Genomic DNA, 20,230 nt, shown 5'->3' with positions numbered 1-20,230 from the left:
AAAAGCAAACCACAGACAACTGGCTATAGTGCCAGCCCCAGAGATGTTTAGACTGTCTCTCTGGCTTTCCAGGGATGCATGTCTCATTACCAATCTCCTCACTTCCTCTCTGCCTCTATCTTGCTCCGTCCCTTGGTTCTGTTCTCTACTATATAGGACAGGTTATTTCCATATGAGATGGATCACAACAAACAAAGTCCCAAGATTCCGGTTCTTCTAGATTCATGATCTGAGGATTTAATTTTGTCCCTTAATTATCTATATTATTGTAGGACTTTTTATAATGATAAGTACCTTAGTAAAATCAAAGAAATTCCTAAGAATTTCCCTCAATGGTTTTAATCCATAGGGAAGATGGGATTATCACTGCCAGCTCCAGTAGAGCTATTCTGGAAAACCCACCACTGGCTTTGCTTGAGCCACATGCCATGCTGATGGTCGAGACCAGGATGCTGCGGCCTCCAACCACGCGAGGCAGAAGTGCGTGTGAGGGGAGGGACAGCAAAAGCACTGAGCATGCCAAAGTTGGTGACCTCTCAGCTGTCCTGCTCACAAGGTTTTGTGATGGTTATGAGACGCTGCATGTAGAAAATATGGTGCTCCCCACAGAGTGGGGACACATTTCACTATCAGACCCCTCCCTTTCACTCTCCTCATGGTTCAAATGCAAGAAATGGGTTTTAAATATGATGGCCCACAATACAATTCTTACAGCCTTCTGAATATTTGGAATATTTGGAATAAATATATTCAGCTGTAGCTGTGTGGATTTTCTACTTTCACTCATATAACTGAGAGGAAGAAAAGTAACTAAATTTCATAATCTGAGAATTTAATTTTGTCCCTATCTATATTATTGTATGACTTTTTAGAATGATAAGTACCTTAGAAAAATCAAAGAAATTCCTAAGAGTTTTCCTCAGTGGTTTTAAGAACCATATTTTATTATACTTTACCTTATTCTATATTAGAAAGGACCTGTGTATAAGTTTAGTTCATCATAGGCAAGTTCCTTGATTTCTTATAATTTTAAAGCTAATGCCAGCACTATCAGTGGCACCCAGCTCACAGGGCTGTTGAAGGGCTAGGCTTAGGTAATACATGTAAAATCACTTTGCAGGCCAGGAAGATAGCTCAGTGGTGTAAGTCCCTGCCTGGCAAGCACAAGGTCCTGACTTGGATAACTCAAACTCAGTTAAAAAAAGAATGAATAAGAGTGGGTGGTTAGTGGATTTATTGGCCCACAAAAGCAAACCACACACAATTGGCGATAGTGCCAACTTTGGCATGCTCAGTGCTTTTGCTGTCCCTCCGCCCACACGCACTTCTACCTCATCCGGGTTTCAACCATCAGCATGGCATGTAGCTCAAGCAAAGCCAGCGGTGGGTTTCCCTGAATATCTCTACTAAGGCTGGCAGCGATAATCCCATCTTCCGCATGGGTTGTGAATCTAGAAGAACCGGAATCTTGATTTTAACCAAGGGATGGATTCCTGGTACAAAAAGAAAAAAAAAAATTTTTTATAAACTGTAAAAATGTAAGATGAGAGTCAATAAAAAGCCTTTCTTTTTTTTTTAAAATAAGCTCTTTAAAAAGCAAAGTTCTCAAGCTGGTTTATATTCTGGTATTACTTCAGATGCCTTAGAAATGTCCATGTGGCATAATTTAAACTTCCTCTCTAACAGAACCAGAATTTCATGTGCCTGTGAAAATTCCAACCCAGTCACTGCTGCAAGATGTTGCGGGACAAGCAAGGAAAGAAAAAGTGAGGTTACCGCACTATTTGCTGAGCTCCAAGCCAAACTCTCAACCACTTGAAAAGGTAAAACGGACATGGGAACAAACTGTGCAGAGCCAATTAGCATTTTCTATAATCCTTTTGCATAGAAGTTACTAGTTTCAGTCATTGTGTGCTGCTGTTTACTGATTCTACCATCTCACATGAGGCCTGTGGTCACAGCAGCTACAGCAGTACTTTGCACCAGCTGGCTCCTACAGACTCTTGAGATGAAATTTATAAGCCAGTTGTTAAACAATTGAAGCTGAAATTGGCTGTGCTGGGAGATTTGTCTTTGGGGACAGTTTATCCGCTCACTACCAGATCACCAGCAGCCTTTTGATGGTGCTGAGGCTGGAATCTGTGTGACTGAGATGTGGACAGAACCTGTTCCCACTCGTTTCTTCACCCTAACTGTGCCTCAGACTCACTTTCCTTCAGCCATTGTAAGTTTCTTTTCTTCTCTTTCCCCTGAGCCTCTAAGATTACATTTGCACCATCCAGGTGCAGCAAGAAGGCTTCTTAGGCTCGCTAGTAAAGTCTTGATAGTTATCTTCTCTTTATTTTTAGGTCACACAGTAGTCATCACTATCATAGAAATCATTACCGTGTACACAGCTGGTGCTGGATAGGAGTGCTTCTCTAACTCATTGTGCGTGTGGATTGTCTGGGCTCATAAGTCCTACATGGAGCTGGAGATTCTGTAAATCCGACGAACTCTCAGCCCCTATCAGTGCTGCTGATTGGAGACTGACAAGGGCACAGAGCAGAGCACCAGCAGCATCAGCAACACCTGAGAAGTTTTACAAACGCAAACTCTTGGTCCTGCCCCCAGAGAAAGAGAAACTCTGGGAGTAGGATCAGCAGTTTGTGTCTTAATAAGTCCTCAAGATTTTTTTTTTTTTTCTTTTTTGGTACCAGGAATCAAACTCAGGACCATGCACTTGCCAGGTAGGCACTGTGCTGCTGAGCTATATCCCCAGCCCTAAGTCCTTGAGATTTTCAGGGGCGCTAACTTTGATAGTCACTGCACAGAGGAAGGAGCACAGACTTCAGTATGGGGCAAGCCTGTGTTTGAAGCCTTGTCACCTACATTTGAGCAAAGTATCTTTCACCTGTCTGAATTTGAGCTTCTTCATCCTTCAGGCAAAGCCTAAAATATCTCTTCCAAGGATATCACAGGAATTACATGATACTGCCAATCTAACAGTTCTTTTCCTGCTGTGACAGGAACTTTTTCTTATCTTGGGAACCTCAAGGAGAATCATTTTATTAATTATTTTCTGAGTTCACAGGTACAAGATCCTGTTGGAGGAAAAGTGAACACATCCTCTGTTGCAGCTGCTGCCATTAATAATGCAAAGCCACCCCCTTTTGGGTTCCACCTTCTCCCACCATGTGTGAAGTTTGGGGTGCTTAAAGAAGGGCACACCTATGCAACCACTGTGAAGCTCAAGAATGTCGGTGTGGACTTCTGCAGGTGAGGCCAAGCGCCAAGAGCCAGGTTCCCATTCCTTCTCTGCCACTTGTCTTTGCCAGACTGCACAGGGAGTGTTTTCTGAACTGTAATTGTGCATTGACTCTTCACATCATTCATGCAGCAATTTACTCACTGATGTATTTTTCATTCATTCATTCATTCTCAGCTGTCATTACCCCAAACAGAAGCTGTACAAATGTTTCAGCAATACACAAAACTTGAAACTATTTCTCAGATTAATCACCAACTATAATACCAGTTATGAAACTTGGTATGAAAACTACTTTTTGTAAAAAAAAAAAAATGTATATTTAAGAAATATAACACTGTTGTAGGACACATTTGGATAGTAAAAAGCCACCAGAGAGAAGCAAATTAACATGTCCATTATCACAGTTACCCCACCCCTTTCTGGCTTTTGTGGCAAGAGAAGTTAAATCTACTTATTTAGTATGAATTCTGTATACAGTGTAATTTTATTACCTGTAATTCTCATTTGTACACTAGGTATCTTGATTTGTTCATCTCATATAACTGCTACTTTGTATTCTTTAACCCACATCTCCCCATTTTCATAAATCCAGCTGCTGATTGTTTGTTCTCTATCTTGTATTTTGAAATATTTCTTTTAACTTCCACACATAGGTGAGATTATACTTTTTTACATCTAACTTACTTTACGTGGCATAATGTCTTCCAGGATTATCCATGTTATAGCAAATGACAAGATCTCATACTTTCGTAGGTAGGACTGCACATATATATAAACAGAAATTATTAACATAATGAAATGATGTTGGAAATAGATTCCAAAAGATTGGGAAAAATATATGCAAGCTATACATGTGACAAGTGATTAATATCTAAAATTTAAAAGAACTCATCCAACTCAAGAGTGAAAAAGTTAATAACTTGATTTTAAAATGGGCAGAAGATTTGAATAGAGACTTATCCAAAGAAGACATAAAAATGGCCAATAGGTATATGAAAAGGTGCTCAGCATCATTAATCACCAAGAATGGGTAAGTCAAAACCACCACAGAATATTACTTCTTACCTGTTGAGAAAACTATTATTAAAAAGTCAAAAGATAAATACATATATGTAATATATAGTATACTCTATATTATGTACAAATATATATCACATAAATCAATTATGTGTCCATTGTCCATTTACCTCTTTGGACATTTAGGTTATTGATTACTGTGAATAATGCATCAATGGACATGGGAGTGAGTCTTCATCCCCATACCCCAAGGTGATGACTTCCCTGCATTTGTATATATGCCAGGAGAGTGATCACTGTGCCACACAGTAGTTTTAGCTTTGGATTCTTTAGAAATAACCATGTCATTCTTCATAATGGTATTTCTAGGACTAGTACAAGATTTCCCTTTCTCTATTGTCTCACTGACATTTTTTTACCTTTTGACTCTTTCACTTTGCACTTTCATTTTGTTGGTCATTTCATTTGTTGTGGGGAGCTTTTTTACTTTGATGTACTCCTATATATTTGTTTTCATTTTTTAGCTTGAGTTTTTAATGTGAAATTCAAAAGAGTAATCATTACCCAGGTCAATGTCTGGGGCTTTTCCCTTATGTCGTCGTCAGGAGTTTTATAGCATCAGGTCTTGTGTTTGAATGTTTTAAACATTCTGAGCTCGTTTTGTGTATGTTGCCAGATAAGGGTCCAGTTTCATTCTTGTGCACGTAAAAATCCAGACTTCCCAGCACAATTTATTGGAAAGATTATTCTTTCTCGTATTGTGTCCTCTTGGAACCCTCATTTACAACTAGCTGACAGTACCGTCTTTGGGTTTATTTCTGGTCTCTCTATGCTGTTGTACTGATCTATTTGTGTGGCCTTTAATCCTGATATGTCTACTTCATTGGGCTAAGAAATGCCTAGCAAATTAGTAAAACATGCTCCTGGGAATGTCTAGATCACATGGCCTTGGGTACTTTATATGGTCCCTTATCCATTCTTTTCTGGCACTGTTCCCCTGCTCTGCTTCCCAGCAGCCATGAACTCAGTAGCTTTGCTCTACCATCTCTTTCTGTTAAGATGTTTCTGCTTTAAAACTAGAGGATCATGGGTTGAATCCCCTTAAATTGTGAGCCAAACTAACCCTTTCCTTCTTTAGGCTGTGGGTGTTAGATATTGTGGCCCAGCAATGGGAAAGCTGGCACCAGAGAAGTGGAGTCATTGCTGTGACTATGCTTGGTCATGTTGTTTGGATGCCTTTGGAACTGGTTCATGGGAGGAGTTTGGAACAGTTTGAGGGCTAGAGAAACCCTAAGATGCTGTAAACAGAGCTTGATACGTAATTCTGACTGGAGCTCAGAAGACCAGAACGCTGCTGGAATGTAGACAGTAAAGACCAGGCTCGGAAGGTTTCAGCTGGAATCAAGGACTCTGTTTAGCAGTTGGACTAGAAACCATGTAATTACTCTCTGGAAGAAAATTTATCTATATTTTGCCTATATCCTGAGACTTTGAGGAAACTGAGTTTAAGAGTTGCAGACTAATTAATCTGGGAGAGGAAATTTTAAGACAGCGCAACATTCAGGCTGTGGCACAGGTAATGCTGGCTTTATTTAGCCAGATTTATGATAAGAATTGGGAACAAAAAAGCAGAGAAGTTTGAAAAACTTAAATTTTGGCTCAGAGGTACCCTGTATAAAGTTGGGGCCAAGAGAAGTGTGGCTGCTAAAAGATTAACACCACTAAAAAAGAAAGCAAGTACTTTATACAGGCACAAAAAGTGATGGCATCTGAGGAATCAGCAAGACCCCACCTGTTACAGGCTCAAGGGTACAGATATGTAAACTTTTCATTGGAAAAAAATCCCTGGGATGCCTACTTGAGAAGTGATTCCTAGGTAATTGGTTCCCTAGGATTTGTTTCTCTTCTTTCAGCCATTCAGACCCTCAAAAGCTGCTACAACCATGGTCCAAGAGTGCCTGGCAGCTGACTTTAGAATTGTCCACTGATGATGGATTTACTAGCATGCAGAATGCAAGGGATGTAGAGTCAGGAAGCTTTACACATAGATATCAAAGAAAGGCCTAGGAGTCCAGCCAAGCAGTCCCTGAGAGTGCAGTCTGTGACACTCTGGAGATGAAGCCAAAGGTGTAGGGAAGCCCCCAGGAGGTTGGAGATGCCAGTAATGGGGAACATCTGCTAAAGAAAGCTGCAGGCCATGAGTACAGCCAGTCTAAGAGAGTCTCTGTGGGCATCAACCAGCCAGGGCATAGGCTCATGACTGCCAAAGCCCTTTGGATCTCACATTCCACCACCATGTGCTCTGGGTGCTGCATACAGAGCCATAAGACTTAATGTTTGCCCTGCTGGGTTTGGTCTTGCTTTGGTCCTATTGTTTTCATTGCCCCTCTTTCTCCCTTTTGAAATGGGAATGCTTACCCTTTGCAGTGTACCTTTGGATTATGTAACTTGTTTTTTTTTACTTTTACAGAGGCCCTGTGTTTGCCTTAAGTCTTAGAAGAGACATTAACCGGAACATTTGAAAAATGCTGACACTGTTGAGACTTTGGGGAAGGGACTATTATGTTTTCAATTATACAGAGGAAAGTTGTATTATGTTAGGCAGAATGATGAACTTGCTATTGTCTTTATTTGGAAATTAAGTATAGTTGAAGAAGGTGTATTTGGGTGTGAAGCTGACAAGGCACAGACTGTTATTCCAACTTCATTGGATTAAGAAATACCTAGTGGACTAATGAAGCAGGCTACTGGGGATGTCTGGACCTGTCATGAAAGTGCAGCCTTGGGTACTGTATGTGGTCCCTTACCCATTTCTTTCCGGCACTGTTCCTCCACTTTGATTCCTGGCTGCCATAGCTCAGCAGTTTTGCTCTGCCTTGCCCTCCTGCCACAGTGTCTCTACGTTGGAGCCAGCAGACCATGGACTGAATCCCCCTAAAATGTGAGCCAGATTGAGCCCCTCCTGCAAGTTGTGGGCGTCAGATGTTATATCAAGGCAATGGGAGCAATAGCTAACATCGTGTGTCTGCTTTTATGCCAGTACCATGCTGTTTCAATTATTCTTGTTTTTTGTGTGTGTTTCAATTATCATATTTCTATAATATAACTTTAAGTCAGAACATACTGTGCTTCTAATTTTGTTTTTCTCTCTCAGAATTGTTTTGGCTAGTCAGGATCTTTCACAATTCCACACAAATTTTAAAAGTTTTTTCTATTTCTTTAAACATTATTGTTGGGATTTTGATAGGGATTGTGCTGAATTCCTATATTCCTTTGACTAGTACAGATACTTTTCACCACTATTAGATCTTCCAGTTGAGCACACAGTGTATCTTTCCATTTATTTGTGCCTTCTTCAACTTCTTTCACTAATGTGTAGTAGTCTTCTGTGTGCCAGTCTTTCCTTGGTTAAATTTAGTCAGGTATTTTTTTAAAATTCTGTCATAAGTGGGATTGCTTTCTCGATTTCTTTTTCAGTAGGGTTGTTCTTGGTGAATTAAAATACCACCAGTTTTTGTTTGTTGGCACTGTATCCTGAAATTTTACTGAATTATTCTAATTTTTGTATAATCTTTGGGGTTTTTACATGTAGGATCACATTATCTGCAAACATTAATTTTTAATTAATCAATTTAATTAATAAAAACACTTTGATCTATTAGATAAGTTTTAGTTAGTTTACTTCTTCCTTTCTAATTTAAATGTCTTTTTTTTATGTCTTTTCCTTGTCCGATTACTGTTGCTATTTGAAGGTTTTGCTACACCGAGTAGTGATGTGAGAGTGGGCATCTGCATGTTGTACTGGATTTCACTGGAAGCTCTTCCCCCACTGATTACAATTTGAGCCATGGATTTTTATAAATGCCCTTTATTTTGTGGAAGAACTTTCCTTTTATGCTTAAACCATGTAGTTTTTAATTAGGAAAGGATGTTAGACTTTGTTGAATGGCTTATCTGTGTCATTTGAGATGATCAGTTTTTATCTTCCATTCTGTTAAGTTGGTGTATCATTTTGATTGATTTGCGTACGTGAAACCAGCCTTTCGTGTCAGCGATAAGTCATTGATTTTTGGTCACTGGTATATTTTTGACTTCCTGTTGAATTCAGTTTGCTAATATTTTACTGAAGATTCTTGTAGCAATCTTTTTTTGGGGGTGGGGGGGTTTCCAGTACCGGGAATCGAACTCACAACCTTGCACTTGCCAGGCAGGCTCTGCGCCACTGAGCTAAATCCCCAGCCCTTTCTCATAGCAATCTTAATTAGATAAATTTGCCTGTAGTTTCCTTGTGATATCTTTTTGTGGCTTATCAAGGAGACACTGATCTCTAAATATGTTTAGAACTATTCAATCCAGATCTTTTTTTATTCCAAAGAGTTCAAGAAATGTTGATATTAGTATTCTGGTGAAGTCATCTGGTCCTGGGCTTTTCCTCATTGACAGGTTTCTGAATACTTATTCAACCTCTTTATCTGCTTTTCATCTGTTCAAACATCCTACCTCTTGCTGACTCTTCTTGGGTTGTATTTTTCTAGGTGTTCAATTCCTGTAAGTCATCCAATTTGTTCATTTTTTTTTTCAATTTTTTCATAATAGTCCCTTACGATCCCTCTTATTTCTGAGGTACATCTTTGCAACTTCTTTGCTTTATTCTTTTTTAATTTTGATCTTTTTTCTTTTCTTTTTTGATTAGCTGAGAATTTATCAATTTTATTTTTTTTCAATAAAGCACTTTTAAATTTATTTATTCCTTGTATGGTTTTCTGTTCTTTATTTGAGTTATTTTTGTTCTGATTTTTATTATTTTCTTCTTTCTGTTATTTAGGTTTAATTTGTCTTTATTCTAGTTCCTTGAGGTGTAGTAATAGGACATATATATTCTTTTTTAATATAAGCATTTATTTCAATAAACTTCCACCTTAGAACTTTATTGCACCTCAAAGATTGCATTTTCATTCTCATTTGTCTCAAGATTTTTCTAACTTCGTCTTTGATGTTTTTTCTTCAGCCTATTCATTATATAGGACCAGATTTTTAATTTCTATAAATTTGTAAAATTTTCAAGATTCTTCCTGTTATTGATTTGTTTTTCATATGATGGAAACAATACTAGATATTATTTCAATCTTCTTAAATTTGTTAAGGCTTGTTTTTTAATCTAATATATGTTCTATGATGGAGAATATTCCAATACTAGATATTATTTCAATCTTCTTAAATATATTAAGGCTTGTTTTTTAGTCTGATATATACTCTATGATGGAGAATGTTCCATATATGCTGGAGAAAAAATTGTATTTGTCTGTTGTTTTGGTTTAGACCTAAATGTCCCCCCAAAGTCTCATATGTTCAGGGATGGAGCTTTCAGAAGATGATTAGATACTGGGGCCACCAGCCCCATCGATAGATGAGTTCAGAGCTGAATCTGCTGTTAGAAGGCAGATCCTTGTTGGAGGGAGCAGTTCACTGTGTATGTAGCCTGAAAGGGCATATTCTTGTCCTGGTCCCTCCGTTTCTTTCACTGTGTATCCTGGTTGTCATAGGTTAAACATCTTTTCTCTGTTGTGACTTTCTACTACGATGTATTTTATCACAGCAGTGAAAAGCTGACCAATACACCTGTTGTTGAATGAAAGGTTCTGTGAATGTCCATTAGGTCCATGTGGTCAAAAGTTGAAGTCCAGTATTTCTTTATGAATTTTCTTTCTGTTTGATATATCCATTGTAGAAATTGGGGTAGTGAATTCCCCTACTAGAATTGTATTATTATATATTTCTTCCTTCATATTTACTAATATCTTCTTTATGTAATTAGGTATTCCAATGTTAGATGCAGATATATTACAATGTTTATATCTTCTCTTCATTTTTTTTTGATGGCAGGAGGATCTGACTAAATAGTCCAGGCCAGCCTTAAATTCACTATGTGATTTAGGCTGACCTTCAACTTGTGACCTTTCTGCCTCAGTCTCCAGAGTGCTGGAATTACAGAGTTACACCACCCTGCCTGATTTATTTATGTCTTCTTGCTGAAGTGACCCTTTCATCATTAAATAATGACTTTCCTTTATAACAGTTTTTGACTTGACATTCATCTTATTATATATGATTTACACATAACCATTACAATATTAGGGGCTGGGGATTTAGCTCAGCGGCAAAGCGCCTGGCAAGCGCAAGGTCATGAGTTTGGTTCCCGGTACCGGAGAAAAAACCAAAAAAAAAAAAAAAAAGAAACCATTACAATATTAGAGTATTCTGAATTTAGCTATGTATCACCTCTACCAGCAAGTTTTATAGTTGCATATAAATTCCTGATAGTAATTTCATTCTTTTGTGTCTGATCAGAGAACTTATGCATTTTTTTGCAAGACAGATCTAGTGATTGATAATTCCCTCATCTTTTACTTGTAAAATACTTTATGTTTCCATTATTTCTGAAGGACAGTTTTGCTGTATATATTCTTAATTGGTAGGGTTTTTTTTTTTCTTTCATCAGTTTGAATATATCATCTCTTTTTTGTTGTTCTACAGATGTCTGCTGAGAAATATAATGATTGTTTAACAGGGATTCCTTTGTATGTGTGTGATGCATTCCTCTTCCTATCATTTAAATTATTCAACTTTTGAAAGTACTTTTAATTACAGTATTTCTGCATAATTGAAGCAAAAGGGAAAAACCTGAGTCAACAGGGTCATTTTTGCTATGAAGGTCTAACTTAGAATTAATAACTAATAACCCAGTTTACAGTCTGTATAGACAGCTGAAAATATATTTTATCTGGCATTTAATGACAAGGAGCCAGTCTTTCGTTTTCAGATCAAAACCAATGGCATTTTAGAGTTTGCAGAGATCTTAGAGACTATTCTACAGGAAGAAACTGACTTATTTTAAGGTCTTACAGGCTAGCAAGAAACTAGACTTCAGATATCCTGAATATCAGGTCATTACCTCACACATGGAGGTACTTCCCTGCCCTAACACAGGTATGGTTTATGATCTTCACATAGGACTTCAGTCATTTCTACTGGGTCAATATTATACCATATATACTAGGATTCCTCCAAATTATAAAAACACCCTGTATCTTGAATTAAACTTAAACATAACATGCATGAGAGAGAAAGGGAGAAGTTTTCTGTAAATGAAACAAATATTTCAGTTGTAGAGTTATTTTTATTATAATGGCAAACTCTTTAAAAATAATTGTGATTCTCTACTTGGAAATCAGGTGGAACAAAATGACAGTATCATTCAGTTTGGAACATCATTGTCATCTTTTGCTTGAGGCAAATCCCCAACTTCAGGAGTAGTGTTTGCTTCCTAAGAAATGACCTTCTGACAGACTCAGGCCAGCAGTTCAGATATCATTGGATTTTCTTTGTTGTAGTGTTCTTGTATTTTCACAACTGGGTGGGATGAAATAGAGGGTTAACCCCAAGCTAATGAAACTCATCCATGCAGAGCCTGTCTCTCCAAGTATAGGATTCTATTTTTAGAGTTTTCACTCTACAGCTTGTTAACTTCAGGCATGATAGGGAGACAGCAAAGTTGATGTCAGGAGGGTTGGGATTGGGGGGGGTCAGTGTGGAGGTAGGCTGTCCTTGGCATTTTAATTTACTCCAGGTCTTTAACCCTCGGGCACAATCCACAAACCACAGGAAGGGAAAGAGATCAATAAGCACCATGTGTGAGCAGGGCTTTTCAAGTTCTTCAACATTTTCTGAGCCCTTTCTGTTTCTCCTCTCCCCAAAAATGCAAACCCCATACTAAGACAGAGTAAGACGGGCGCCCATGCTCCATTGCCTTCCAAAAGAGCCTTTATTCTTCCACTTAATGATCTGGCTGCCAGGATTTGCACTCACACTGGCGGCTTTCTGAAATGCACACACTGGCAAAATGCACACAACCTGTGTCCAGGCCTGAGCTGCTGGTCAGCCACCAACAACAAAGGCTAAAAACTCAGGTTGGAGTCTGTTTTGTGCTGATGAAAACTGTTGGAAAAGCAGTAGTGAAATGGGCCCTGAACTCTTTTTCCAACTGAATATTAACACTGTTTTCTAAGGGTAGGGACACCTGGCTCCTATATAGCAAATATTAGCACCTTTCTGATTTTATAACATCCTGATTAGTTGCTCATGTGTTTTTACTGTGGCGTAAATTTATATCTATCTTTCTTCCTGGCAGATTTAGGGTGAAGCAGCCCCCACCCAGCACTGGACTGAAAGTTACTTACAAACCTGGGCCCGTAAGTCCTATGTGTTATCTGGTGTGTGTGTGTGTGTGTGTGTGTGTGTGTGTGTGTGTGTGTCCACACACATGTGAATGTGTATGTTTCCAGTGAAGTGAGATTTTTGAATCATTCAGCCCATTCAGCTTACACCAAGTATAATTCTAATTTTTCTAGTATCATAAGCAAAAGTTTCCAAGTATTTGTGGAATATGTGGCTTGCTGTTGCTTATTTCCCATAAGAGTCATGGGAATGACCCTATGTGCAAACTGTTTAACTTCTGGCTATGGAAATACTTCTGAAGCTAACCTCGCTTGCTCCAGGAAGTATAGTACAATTATGTATATCTATGTTTGAAAACTATTTTTTAAATAAATTCTTTTGTAAAACAACCTCCAGAAAAACATAATTATCCCATTGTTTCTATTTATGCAAATCTCTTTTGCTATCTTCATATTTGTCAGGTATTATTTAATACCATACTAAGAAATAACAGCACAGTTGTTGAATTTATCAGCTGCTTCTTTTCTCCAATGATCTTGAAACACACATTTAACATTGTCAATCTGTTTTGACTGTATTTGATATATTCCTAAAATAAAGTGTTTAGTAAAAATATGCATATTAATTCTATATACCCATTTTAAATTATAATTTCAGAAACACAGAATTATGTAAACAAAAGTTGATCTCAAAACATAGCAAAATCATACTTAAAAATCTCGTTCTGTGTATCCTCAGGCTGCTTCAATACTCTGTCTCACTCAGCAAACTTCCCATAGGCCACTAATCAGATGCAGAGCAGGACACACAGGAAGCTTACAGAGTAGGGCACATAGCAAGTACTCAAGATCAGTGTGACAGAAAAACAGGATGAAATAGATACAGGACCATTCATCACAGACAGGAAGAATACATAGGCTCCTGAGGGCTGTTGGGGGGGTGTCTGGTCCTCTAACAAGCACACGGTGCTCCCTGCATCTGACGGTCTCAAAGCATACATAGTTGTTCCTCATCCGCACAGGAAACGTCAGTTTTGTACAGCACAAAGTCTTCCAGCTTTTTGTCATGACTGCCACCAAGCAGCTCAGTGATGCTGATGGTTAAGGCTGTGAGCCTTGCTTTCCTCATCTGTAGATGAGAGTTTAGACTGGGCAATCTTAGCCCCCTCCTAGCTCTACTATTTTGTGATCTGTGAAAAAACAGTAGTATGTGAGCTGAGACACCAAACAAAAATACATGTTGCGATTATAGCTACTAATTCATGAGTAACTCTCTGAAATAATTTATCACTGTACTATGTGAAGATTTCAGAATCTTCACAATGTAAAGCAAAACCAAAAATCAAAGCAAGCTCTTTCTTCCCCTAATCGGGAAAGTTAGTAAATCTCATTTTAATCTAAAGTAGAGATGCTGCCAATAGCTGAAATGACTGTTGGCTCAACCTTTTAGAGGTACTAAAAAACCAGTGTGTATTCTTTGAAGTTCACTATACATTGTTAGTTTTTTTTTCCCTTTTGACAGTAGACTTTGGCTCTGGCAAAAAATATAATCTATGGACTTCTCCATATGTAAACCTGACCACTGCTCAGCTGGGTGAGTTGCCAGCACTAAATGAATATGCTCAGAGCCTGAGCAAACTGCACCGTGGCACCTTTCCAGCTCCCCTCAGGCCGAATGTCGTCATCGCCCAGCCCTGTTTCGATTGTGGGCTGTGGAGAAGTACAGGGTCTGAGTCTCGGAACAGAAATGTTGGGTCCCCTCCAGGATGCATGCGCGATGTTGCAAAGATGGAAATTTTTTTCAGTTCTATTATTAATAAAACTATACTGAAAAAAATTTCATTTGTATCTAATTGTTTTCCACGGAATAGTTTTTGATTTTCTTTTTTCCTGAACTGTTCCCACCCCCCGGAGAGACCCTTTAGAAACAAAAACAACTCCTTTTTCCTGGCTAGTTTTCTTTTCACGGAACAAGGCAAGAAGTCCCTGCCTCGCTAAGTTTCCTCTTCACTGTGTATCAGGTTTCTTCTTTGCTGGTACAAGCCTCTTCCGTGTAGCTCTCGGACCTAAGCAGTCTGGCGTTTAAACTAATTCTGTCTCCCTCTACTGGCTTTGTCACTTTACATGTCCTGACCTGGAATAACACAGACCAAGAGGAGAGCAGTTTATTATAAGACTAACTTTACATTTATCTTAAATTCATCTTTACTTCAGGAATGCCAATAGACAGACCTTCACGACTGCGCTACCCATACTCAGAAAATAGCACAATTGTGGGTATTGTAGAAGTTTGTCTTCAATGCCATTTCTAATACCCTGGCACTTAAGTGCCCTTTGCTGCTGGGCATGGTGGTGCACACCTGTAATCCCAGCACTCGGGAGGCTGAAGCAGGGGGTCTGCCGCAAGTTCAGGGTCAGCCTGGGCTACAAAGTGAGTTCAAGGCCAGCCTGAACTGCGTAACAAGACCCTGTCTCAAAAAGAAAAAAAAAATTTCCCTTTGCTTCTCATATATCACCTGGTTTACCTCTTCAAAAGTTTCTCCTGGGTCCCAAGTACTCAATAGTCGTCTGCCTAATAATTTGAACTAATTTTGCTAAATGCTTATGTCAGCTACCCTTTATTAGTGCCAGATTTATAGATGAAAAACCTGAAGACTAGAAAGTTTAAGTAACTTGCCCAAATCAATGTTAAAATCAGGATATGAAGTCAAAGTTTTATGTGACATTGTGTCTTCTAGGTGGCAGCTGGTTTGCAGGTAGAGCTAAAGGTGGAATTATTTGCCATGGCTTTTGGAGAGGGTGGCGTCAAAGGATTAGCACACATCTCTCACAATATTGAGATTATGACTGAACATGATGTTATGTTCTTACCCGTGGAAGCCAATATCCTTTAAGGTTCAGTTTAAGTAATCATCTCTAGTGCATAAGTTATGACTGAGGAACGCATAGAAGCCAAAATGCGTCTGTGTATCTTCATTAGTTCTGCACTTAAAAATCATAAAGTGTCACTGTGCCATTCATTATAGCATCCAGTCAAATCTGAAAGACACCTAACACATGGTACATTAGCAATTAACTATAAGTTAAATATATGTCAATATTATTAGCCAGCTATGGGGTATAGGGGTGTGGGGTATACCCATATGAGAGGTATGGGGTATGGGCTATGGGATATGGGGTATACCCATATGAGAGGGTATGGGGTATACCCATATGAGAGGTATGGGGTATAACATATGTCAATATTATTAGCCAGCTATGGGGTATCAGATGATCAGAATAATAAAAAAGCAAGCCTGTCATTTTAAAAAATGTAATCTTCTTGGGAGATAAGATATATCTTATGATAAAAGTTGAATATTCACCAAATTGCACATGCATTACTTCATATCAGTGTCTGTACCCTATAAATATCAAATAGATATGTAATACTCATTATTTGCAAAATACTGTACTGTACAAAATGTTTCATCACATATACAAATGGAAGATCGGACCCTAAATTTTCAGCTTAGAGTAGACCTATCTTAGAATATATTATATAATTCTATAATCCAATAGCAGAAATAAAATCTTTCTACTTCAATCTTGTAGTGTTTATTTTCCTGTGACATGAATTATATATGATTTGTATTATATATGCATTTGATTTTTAAGCTGGGACTTATAAAGTAGGAAAACTTCTGATGAAGGAGAACTTTAGGTACAAAGGATGAACAAAACCATGCCAATAGGAAAGCTCTGGTATTTGGAAGGGTTAGTAGGGAATTGAATTTGCTGAGCACATAAGGGGTATTAGAAATATAGTGAGAAAGTGGACTTGGATGGAGTCAAGTTAGAAACTCTTGAGTCCTTGGCCTATACATTATAAGTTAAGCAACAGTGAACCACTACAAAGTGCTAATCCAGTGGGTAATATGATAAGCTCATCTCCATGGAAATGAATCCAGTGTTATTGTGAAGGATAAGTTGAAGAATTAGATGTCTAAAAGAATATTAGAAGTCTACTTCAGTGACCAAGTATGAGAACAAGAACTATAAGTTACCAACATTAGATGTGAGTAAGGGACATGGGTGGCAGATATGGGAGTGGAGAGGAAACTGCAAAATCCAAACTGGAGCCCATTTACAGAAAAATGTAAAAGGATATGAGTTCATCTACTTGGTTTTGGGCCAGGTAATGGGTCATTGATATATAGAACTGGATCTCAGCTGAGAAATGAGAGCTAGATATAAAATGACCTTAAGCACCTTCTACATAGAGATGATAGCTGAATGCTCAGGACTGGAGCAGAAATTTGGTATCTTAGGCAGCAGGAAGGAGAACCAATGGAGACAGATCAAACAGTGAAAAAAACATGAAATATCTTTAAACCTTACAAAGAATTTCAAGGAAAAGCTGGACACAGTTGACTTATGCTATAGAAATGTCAAAGTGAATTCAGAGTTTAAGATAGTTAGACTTGCTTGGGGCAAAAACTAAATTGCAAAAGATAAAGAATGACTGGATGTGCAGGAGGCATAAACATCAGATACTGATAATTTTTCAAGAACTTTATTAAAGAAAAGAGCAAGGAAATATAACACCTCAAGTATACAATGGACTGAATCAGAGATTTTCAGTTTAGCGTAGAGCTAAATATGTTTGTAAACTGAAGAGAATGGATCGGAAGAACATTAAACATACGAATGAGTGGAACTGAAACTGTAGCTTCCAAAAGAGGGCAGGAGAATAATTCAAAGCAGAACTGAAGAGTTAAACTTGGCAAAGCAGAGGATGAAGGTGGTAGAGAATTCACATAGTCTCGCTACAGAAGAAAGCCAGGGGAACTTGTGTTAGATGAATTTGATTTCACTAGAAACTGAGTTGAATTCATTTGCTTATTTTTTCATTCAAGGACAGTAAGTGCCTCTAATGTGTCAGGTGCTGTTCTCATTGTTCGGGACACAGCAATCAACAGGAGAGAGAAACCCCTGTTTTTATGTAACACGCTCCCGCTGGAGAAAAAAATCACACCAAATAAGTAAAATGTTGTGTGCGAAGGCAATGAATACAATGGAGAATATAAACTAGGAAAGGGGTATAGAGAGTATTAAGGAGGATCACAATTTTGAAAAGGGTTTTTCCATCATGATAGAAGAAAACTAACTAAAGAACCAGGTTTTTTCCCCCTGAGAATTAAATCAAGCCCTCTTGCCCTCTTCATAGAAGGTTATGAAATGCTGATCCTGCCTTTTTTAATCACTGTTACTGAACTCAGAAATGAACTCATTTTGCACTTATGCTAATAAATTTTCTGTTTCTTGTCATATAGAGGTAACATCAATTAAGTACAAATAGGGAAAATTTTATTAGGTCCTTTACCTGCTTCCAGTGTCAACAATGATAGTTCATAGCCCACTTCCCAGGATCTTTCTCCTCCCTCAAAAATCTGGATGTTGATTTTGTTTGGGACCCGATTACGGTGATGGCTCTTTATAGAAAGGCCAGTCACAGGACAGAAATGTAAACTGGGGAGAAGACACTGTTCAACTCCTACACCTGTGTATGTAGAATTTGCATTTTAGAAGCACCTAAGATTGATATAACATTGCTATAAATAAGATTTTGTGATTCTAAAATGTTATTTGGGTTTGAATGTACAAATCATTTTGTCACAAAAATCATAGCCCTTCCTTAACAAGTATTTTACCAGTTTTAACAAGCAGCAATTACGATAATCGACCAAAAGATTTTCCCCAGGGGAAAGAAAATCCCACGGTCCAGAGGACGTCTACAATTTCTTCAGCTGCTCTTGGAGTCTTTATGTCTCGTAACATTTCTCCACATTAAGTCCTGTGAGTAATAAATGGGAATTTGATTGTTAACTATTCAAATTTAAGGCCTCAGGCCTCATGTTTGTTCCCTGTTTCTTACAGCCAGAAATCAATAAATGACTTCACCTGAATAAATGAAAGTATTTGTTTTCAGTAACTATAATACTGTAGTTATCTTTTTATATCAAATTTAATTGTCCTGCTAACTATAAACTAGATTTTATTTTCCTACTTTATGGATAATGAAACAGAAGCTGGTTAATCCCAAGTAGAGATAGGTAGACATTGAACTTATTTGGTGACAGTAAACAGCATTCTTTTAAGCAGTGTTTTCATTCTGCAGATAGAAGTTGATCTTACTCTCCAGCATTTTGGTCATTAGAAAAATGCAAGTCAAAACACTCAGATCTCATCTTATTCCAGTAGAAGTGGCTGTTTTCAAGTACTCAAAAAACAACAAATCCTGGCAAGGCTGTGGGGAAAGAAAGAACCCTTCTACACTGTTTCTGGGAATGGAAGCTAGTGTCCATATTTCTACCAACAGTCACTTTAAGCGAACTCCAAAAATACTTGTACATTTTTAGGTATTTGTTACAGCAGTACTCTGCTTCTTGATATCAACATTTGTATTATGCTGGGTGTGGTGGTACATACCTATAATCCCAGCATTCTGTAAATCTGAGGCAAGAGGGATTATCAAGGTGGAACACAGGCTGTCTCAATATAAAAAAAAGTGGTAGAAATGTAGCTCAGTGTGAAAGACCTGGGTTCAAGAGCCTTTGAGACTGGTTTATAGTTTTAAAAGGTTCAGAGATATGGACTAAAATGTAGAGCTAAAGTACCTGAGGCAATACTCAATTAGATATTCTGATCAAAACTTAAAAGACCAAAAGGCTGATAAAAATCCTGCTAGTAAAGACCAGGCTTGAGAGCTTTCTGCTGAAAAAAGAAAAATGAAAAATAAAAAAAAAGAAAAGAAAGACTACATGGGCTGTTAGACTCCAGACAATGTGTGTTATACCTTGGCAAAAAGTTCTTCTATATTTTGCTGGTGTCCAAAGACTTTACCTAAGACTGAAATTAAGGGTGACAGACTAATCTGGCAAAAAAAAAAAAAAAAATTCAAGACTATTTCCTGTTAATTGGGTGACATGGCTATTGTTAGGGGGTTTTAGCCAGATTTATGTTAAAAATCAAGAACAAGGAGCCCAGCAAAATAATGTAAAACAATTTAAGGTTAGTTTAAAAAGCTCCAATAAAGCTATAGACTATAAAAATAAAAGAGATTTTGATTGCTAAACAACAACAAAGATATCACAAAAAACAAGACTCAACCCTTTACAACCTCAAAATTACAACAGTAAAAGACTTTTTTTAAAAAAAGCCCCCAAACACCATGTTCCACACTGACAATGGCCTAAAATTTATTCTCAAGATTTAGTTCATAGGCACCAGACCCCTAAAGCCAAGAGAAAAAAACGTCTAGCTACTGCTCCAGCTAACAGACCTTGGCATTATCCATATGGTACAGGTTTTAGGCACATACAAAATACAAGAGTTGTGAGGTCAAAAGGGCTTCCACCCAGATTTAAAGAAAGGTCTGAGAGGCCAGACAGGATGCCCTTGAGAGAACAGTGTATAAAACTATAAGCCAAAGCCACAGTAAAGAGCTTCAAAAGTTAGAAGAGCCAAAAACATAGATCATCCAAAAAAGAGGAAGCAAAGTGAGTAACAACAAAAAAAGCAGTAAGAGCTACAATCACCAAAAGTTCCACAGAAGCAGAGCCATCCAAGCCCTTTAAAGTTCACAACTTGGGGGCTGGGGACTTAGCTCAGCGGCAAAAGCGCCTGCCTGGCAAGCGCAAGGTCGTGAGTTCGGTTCCCGGTACCGGAGAAAAACCAAAAAAAAATA

At 38.0% G+C, this 20,230-nt stretch overlaps 1 protein-coding gene across 8 annotated transcripts in view; it reads left to right on the top strand.

The window, feature by feature from the left end:
• The window catches only part of Spag17 (sperm associated antigen 17), a 218,993-nt gene that overhangs the window by 187,957 nt on the left and 10,806 nt on the right, over positions 1-20,230 (top strand). For all 8 annotated transcript variants that reach the window (XR_001234871.1, XM_013516486.1, XM_013516484.1 and 5 more), the window contains 5 exons: positions 1,687-1,823; positions 3,074-3,258; positions 12,456-12,516; positions 15,240-15,384; positions 18,195-18,339. Coding sequence is in view for 7 of the 8 variants with exons in the window: in XM_013516486.1 (XP_013371940.1) it covers positions 1,687-1,823; positions 3,074-3,258; positions 12,456-12,516; positions 15,240-15,384; positions 18,195-18,334 (668 nt within the window). In the remaining variant the exon portion in view is untranslated. The remainder of the gene's footprint in view (positions 1-1,686; positions 1,824-3,073; positions 3,259-12,455; positions 12,517-15,239; positions 15,385-18,194; positions 18,340-20,230) is intronic.

Source organism: Chinchilla lanigera, unplaced genomic scaffold (assembly GCF_000276665.1).
Source record: "Chinchilla lanigera isolate Chin_1 unplaced genomic scaffold, ChiLan1.0 scaffold00034, whole genome shotgun sequence".
Taxonomy (NCBI): domain Eukaryota; kingdom Metazoa; phylum Chordata; class Mammalia; order Rodentia; family Chinchillidae; genus Chinchilla; species Chinchilla lanigera.
Note: the sequence above shows the minus strand (reverse complement) of the source record. Positions and strands in the feature narration are given on the sequence as shown.